We start from the raw sequence: 6,048 nt of genomic DNA, 5'->3' as shown, positions 1-6,048 counted from the left end.
TCAGTGTTGGAAATATCAATTAGAGGAAATAATAAAATGTTTTTTATATCAATAACAAAATGTTAGTATTATGTTATCCCCAACGGAGTAATGCTACATTTACAAAAGATTACTTTTTTTCAAACAAGCTGATGCAAGTGAATAATTATGATTGGTAATAACTAATAAGGAAAGAGTAAGGGAATGGAGGAGCCCACCCCAGTTAGATTCAGAGAAAGAGAGGATTAGTTTGGAGAGTTTAAGTAAAATATTTATAGATTTTTTAGGTCTAGCATTATTTGGTGTCCGATCCTCCTGATTTCTCTCGCTTCCACCTCGCCCCTCCCGATCTGCGGTTGGTCCAGGACACCAACAGCTCGCCAGTTTGTTTCCGTTGGGGAAAGATGTTGTGGAGGCTGAGGGTGTGTGGTGCGCCCCCGTACTCGACCATCCACGGCGAGCGCCGCCCAGGGAGCTACAGTACCGCTGCGCGCCGCCCTCACAGGTGATCCCGTCCACGAGCACCCACCCCTCCTCTGAAATCGGCACCCAGCGGCCGAGCCACGAGCAGACGAGGAGGTGGACTGACGCGGTTGCCGATGTGCTCTTCGTGTCGTTCAACTAGGCGCGCCTCCTCGGCAGACCGGTGAGGAAGCTTCGCCACCCCTTTCTTGCTAAGTGCCGGACGCCGGTCGCCCGGCTAACTCCGTCCTTGCTGTCTCTGTCATGGAGGTGCACGCAGACCATGGCGGTGGCCATGCACGTGACGGTGGCGGGCGGGCACGTACGACTACCGCCGAGTGTCTTCATATGCACTCATGACAGCTGCAGTAGGAGGGCGGACGGCCTGAGCAGCCAGACGGCGCTGCACGCTCCGCCGCCATTGTAATTCTACCTTCATCATGTTGCCTTGAACGTGTTTGCTGAAATGTTTCCCCCCCTCAATTTTCTGTTTCCTCTCAGGAACATACATGGCCGCGTGTGGCCTTCGCTGCCGCCAGCCTGCTCGTGTTGAGTCCATGCCATAAACCTCCTGTCTTCACCCCACCGAGGTCGGCACTTGTACTGCACACAGGCGGCGTCTCGTAGGTACGCACGCAACCTCTGTTTCTCTATGCGATGGTCTGCGGTGGTGGATGTTGGCGATGGTGTGGTGTCCCCAGTGAGATACTGTTGGCGGCCTACTCTACTCTCCTGAGAAGATACTCGATGGAGGACTGCAGCAGCAAATGAACAAAGTCGACCGGTAATGTATATTTCATCTAAGTCATGTATCTACCAGGTTTTAAATTCTTGTGTGTTCACAATAGTTGCTATCTTGCCTTGCACTTGACTTAATCATACGAGGTTGCATATTCTTTTAAGTTTTTATTCCATTATTTGGATGCATTATGATTTGAATCCAATATACGTTGTAGATTTTGTTTTGTCCATTAAGACTGAAAAAACACCCATATGGACGATCTCTACATATTTTAGTCTGGCAGGACAGTATGGGAGAGTAATCACAAACAAGTTGTCATTGCGAAGGTTGATATTTTGAGATGTTTAGGTTCTCTTTCGTTGGAAATCACATCAAGATAAATATCAGTGTATATTATCTTCAGTTTGATGTGTATAGATTGCTGCTTCCCGCTGATTATCAATAAACGAACATCTAATTTAGAGACAGATTTGGACCTTCCTCTGGCCTGATGGTGAACTACACCAAGAGTGTTGCTGCCGTGCTAAATGGCGCCGCCGCTACGGCATCTGCTGCACCATCTCGCTAAAGCTTGGGCCGAGTGTGGCATCCTGCTTTCTTCTACCCCATCGCGTGCAAAAGTAACAACAACCATAGCTGTCCCATAACCATACCCTTTACCGCCCCATCAACTCACTGGTTGTGTCCCTCTTCACCAGACCAACGTCGATGAGTAGGTGTTTATGTTGTGGCCCATGCAGCACATGAAAGTCAACGTCACACTTACCCTACATTGTTACAACTGGGAGCTGGGGAGACTTTGGTCCCGTAAAATCTAGCAACGACAGGGCTCCGACGAGCTAGCGACGGCAATGTAGGTGCTCCCAAACTTTTGGTTGTAATGGTTTTTTTTGGATTTTCAATGTTGCATATGTTGTGTTTAAAAAGTTGCGAGTTCGTGTACGTTTGATTGCAAGACACCTGTAACATGTCACAATGATTTTGGCGGCATCTGCTGCATTTTTTGTGTTTATGTTGAAATTTTTTATTTCACATTTTTTTAACTTGATTTCATATTGTTGCAGATTTTGGCTTCTATGCGGAAAATGTCGGGGTGATTTCTTTTACTTATTTGTTGCAACCAATGGAGATCTATTGCATATAATATTTCTGCATGGATGTGTCTGAGATGTCGCAACTTTTTTCATACACAAGAAGAATGTTGCAACGTTGCTGCATACGTAGAAATAAAATATTGCAGATGGATCTTTGCTCTCATAGCGATGAATGTACACACACGAGAAGCAACATTTTAAGTTGAATTGGAGGGTGGGGAGCAGCCGATCAGGCACACCCCCTGCCTGACCGACGCTTAGCGTCTCCCTCATAAGTGTTAACCTCCTTGATATCCCATCTTAGGAATTTTATGAGATACAGTAAGTTAAATGCAATCCCACGGTTTGTTACATTACCGTTTCAACCAATGCTGCCTCCACAAATCACGAACAGGCATTTTCCACCTCCTGCTGCAAAGAAAAAGTCGGAAAAGAAGATTAAGGGTTCGATAGAGGCGACAACTTCAAAAGAAGAGGTGTTCAGCTACTGTAAAGAAGACAGCTTCAAAAGAAGAGTCTTTCACCCCAGAAAGCACGTTGACAAGTTCAAAGTCAAGTGGAAACCACAAAGAGGCGTTCAGCCTAGAACAGGGTCCACTCGTCAATGACTTGATCGCTGCATTTGTTTCGTCGTGTACCCCGGCTCGATCGGGTGTTGACGCATGGCGCCGTGCAAGTTGTAAACTTATTAAGTATGACGACGTGGTGCTGCTCATTAGCCAGCTAATGTGAGAACTAATGAATTACCACTTTCATAATTAAGTACTCATTCAATGTTGATTGTTAATTTGTTTTATTTAAGATGGCTAACCGCTCATGCCGAGAGGTTTAATTACTTGTTCAATGTCAATGCGTACTAATGATGTGTTGTACTCCTACATATAGGCATGGAACCGCACCTAGCGTTAAAACATACTCATCGTGGAACCGCATTAGCTTCTTGCATGTCGAGGGCGAGAACAATGGCGGCAATGCGGTGGTTGCCATTTCTCTGCCTCGCCGTTGCTGCCGCTGGCAGCATGCTACAGCAAGCTCGTGCCCAGGCTGACAGGAAAGGTATGCTCAATACTTGTAGTTGGTTTCGCATGCGCGTGCAAGATACAATTTTATAGTCTCATCGAGAAATTGCCTGTTCTCTATCATTGTTGCAGGCCTGGTCTGTGTTTTACAGGAACATTTCATTCTTGCTTTTTCTCGTGGAAAACATTAATCTGTTTCTTTCTTGTCAAGGTTCCTTTTTGAGGGTATATGCTAGATTTTCTTGACATATGTTTTGGGTATTTGCTTTCTCTATTATTATTTTGAAAAAACTCTATCTATGTATGACCCACACATGAGAGATTTTAATGTGTACTTCTGCATCGCACTGTAGGTTTTGTAAACATAGACTGCGGCCACCCAGGGGAGACGTACGTAGAAACCGACACCATAGCCAAGCTGCAGTTCGCCCCGGATGCCGGTTTCATAGACAGCGGCTCGAACCATGACATCTCCGTCGAGTACATGAGCAGCCGGGCTCCCAAGTTTATGCAGAACGTGCGCAGCTTCCCCGATGGTAAGCGCAACTGCTACAAGATTCGGTCCCTGGTGCGCGGGCTCAAGTACATCATCCGAGCGTGGTTCTTGTACGGCAACTACGACGGCCTTAACACATCGCCCATGTTTGACCTCTACATCGGCGCAAACTTTTGGACGACGGTGAACATGTCAGGGGGGCCATCGGACACTTATTTAACTGTAGAGGCCATGGTGGTCGTGCCGGACGACTACGTGCATGTCTGCCTGGTGAACACCGGCGATGGGACGCCGTTCATCTCGGCCCTGGAGCTGAGGCCGCTTAAGAGCATGCTCTATCCACAGGTGAGCCCGAAGCAGGGCCTGAACCTGCACCGCAGGTTAGACCTCGGCACGGGGAGTAAAACGCGCGTAATAAGGTGAGTGTGTGGGTCGTGTTTGGTGTAGCTTCTCCTTCGCTGACGTTGAGTACTAACCACATAGACAATCTATGGATGGATCAGGTACCCTGATGACCCACATGACCGAATATGGAGACCAGTGGATACCACCGCAGAATACCCCAGCATCACAACGTTTAGAAGGGTGCAGAACCCAAACGATGACCTTTTCCAGGTGCCGACGGAGGTGATGGAGACAGCGATGACTGCCCGGAACGCCTCCGCGCTCATAGAGATCACCATGCACCCTCAGCCTCAGCGCAACAACCCGTCGCCCGGGTACATTGCTGTCCTGCACATCGCGGAGCTAGGCATTCTCAGAGGCAACGCCGTGCGCCAGTTCTACGTCAACGTCAACGGCAAGCGATGGTACCCAGATGCTCTCACACCGAAATACCTCTCCAGTGGTGCCATCTACGGTGCCATTGTTCCCGATCAACAAGGCACCATCACCATTTCCATCGAAGCCACTGCCGGCTCGACACTGCCGCCGATTGTCAATGCTTTCGAGAGTTTCTCCGTCATGCCCACCACTAAAGTCGACACCGAGTCCGAGGAGGGTACGCCCTCGCCCACTCCCACCACTAATGCCGGGTCCAAGGATGGTAACTTCGGCTCCAACAAGTCCGAGGATGGTATGCTCACTGCACGCATATATCTGATCCAAAATACATACTCCTATACTCGGTATAGATCATGATAATTTTCTCTGTAAAATTGGTCAAAGTTTGTGAAGCTTGACTTAGGAAAAAAAACAATATGCATTATTTACAGTACTCTGAAAATGCTTGTTCCACTTATGGAGCAACATTTTAATAGTCTCGTACACGGTATCCAACATGCAACTTTGATTGATATTTTTCTACTACCAAACACGTATGTTAACATTTTCGAACAACATATGTTTTGAAACTATTTGTGACTGAAAATATAGTTACACGAATATCTATCTAATAAATCTAAATCATTTTAAAAGAGTTAAATTTGATTATGATTACCGTGTTTTCTAAAACATCATGTACTTTTGGGAAGGGGTAATAGGTTATAACACATTGTTCATCGTTTTCAGACGTTTGCATCGGTGGCAGTTCATGCAAGAAGAGTAATAAGCTTGTCCTCTACATAGCCGTCCCTATAGCCGGGCTTGTGGTGATAGGATCGGCGGCACTACTAATCTTTTGCTTGCTAAGACGGAAGAAGCAAGGTGAGCACAACAATCTGTTTCGTTCCATTTCTGCTTATGTGAATGCTAATGCTAGCTTTGCTGCTCATCGCCTGTGCAGGATCAAGATGAACAACTCTGTAAAACTGCAAAGTCAAATGAGCAGCACTACGGTTGGGATGAGAAGGATTTCAAGAGGATTCCAACAATGACCGCCTGTCCTAGCTACTGTACGACGAACACTTATTCGTTCCAAGTGATACTGTCATTTCTTCGCCTTTGTACTGATGTGTGTTGTTGAGTATTTCAAGTATTGTAAGTTTTCTAAGGAAATACGTACCTCTCCTCCAACCAGGTTATTGAAGAATTTTAAGTGCAAAATGTACAGTCATTCATACTTTTAAACCGTGTTGTTTAAATATTGAGATGTTTATTTTCTTTACTTGTCTAAAATTTTCACTTGTCTATGCATGAAACCCATTGCAGCAGGTAGCAAGTTAGATTTTCTATGGCATTGGTGCCTCAGGTAGCATCGGGCCATGTCTCATAGCATGAAAAGAAACAAGCAAAATATTATTTCCTGGCTGTATTAGTCTATTAATATTTAGCCATATTAATGTCCCCAAAAACAATGTGTAATGTCTCCTTTTGATT

General features: G+C 46.0%; 1 protein-coding gene and 1 long non-coding RNA gene across 2 annotated transcripts; both read left to right on the top strand.

Annotated features, from left to right (window-relative positions):
- The first annotated feature begins 347 nt into the window (after positions 1 to 347).
- On the top strand, positions 348 to 3,061 carry LOC125515918. Its single transcript, XR_007287171.1, has 4 exons — positions 348 to 625; positions 722 to 864; positions 943 to 1,225; positions 2,248 to 3,061. It is a non-coding gene; the product is annotated as an uncharacterized LOC125515918 (long non-coding RNA).
- A 116-nt stretch (positions 3,062 to 3,177) lies between these two features.
- On the top strand, positions 3,178 to 5,820 carry LOC125517459 (putative leucine-rich repeat receptor-like protein kinase At2g19210). The gene is made up of 5 exons (XM_048682659.1): positions 3,178 to 3,333; positions 3,650 to 4,211; positions 4,296 to 4,867; positions 5,302 to 5,381; positions 5,516 to 5,820. Exons 1-5 carry the CDS (start codon positions 3,222 to 3,224, stop codon positions 5,693 to 5,695), a joined length of 1,506 nt encoding a protein of 501 aa, XP_048538616.1. The 5' UTR covers positions 3,178 to 3,221; the 3' UTR covers positions 5,696 to 5,820.
- Positions 5,821 to 6,048: the final 228 nt, after the last annotated feature.

The sequence above is a fragment of the Triticum urartu genome, chromosome 6, assembly GCF_003073215.2.
Source record: "Triticum urartu cultivar G1812 chromosome 6, Tu2.1, whole genome shotgun sequence".
In the NCBI taxonomy this organism is placed as follows: domain Eukaryota; kingdom Viridiplantae; phylum Streptophyta; class Magnoliopsida; order Poales; family Poaceae; genus Triticum; species Triticum urartu.
This window is presented reverse-complemented; position numbering and strand designations above follow the sequence as displayed.

Excerpts from the sequence above, each read along its gene's own strand:
- LOC125517459 (XM_048682659.1), top strand. The coding sequence starts at position 3,222 with ATGTCGAGGGCGAGAACAATGGCGGCAATGCGGTGGTTGCCATTTCTC. Across the intron at positions 3,334-3,649 it reads TGCCCAGGCTGACAGGAAAG|GTTTTGTAAACATAGACTGC; the intron begins GTATGCTCAATA and ends ATCGCACTGTAG. Across the intron at positions 5,382-5,515 it reads TCCCTATAGCCGGGCTTGTG|GATCAAGATGAACAACTCTG; the intron begins GTGATAGGATCG and ends TCGCCTGTGCAG.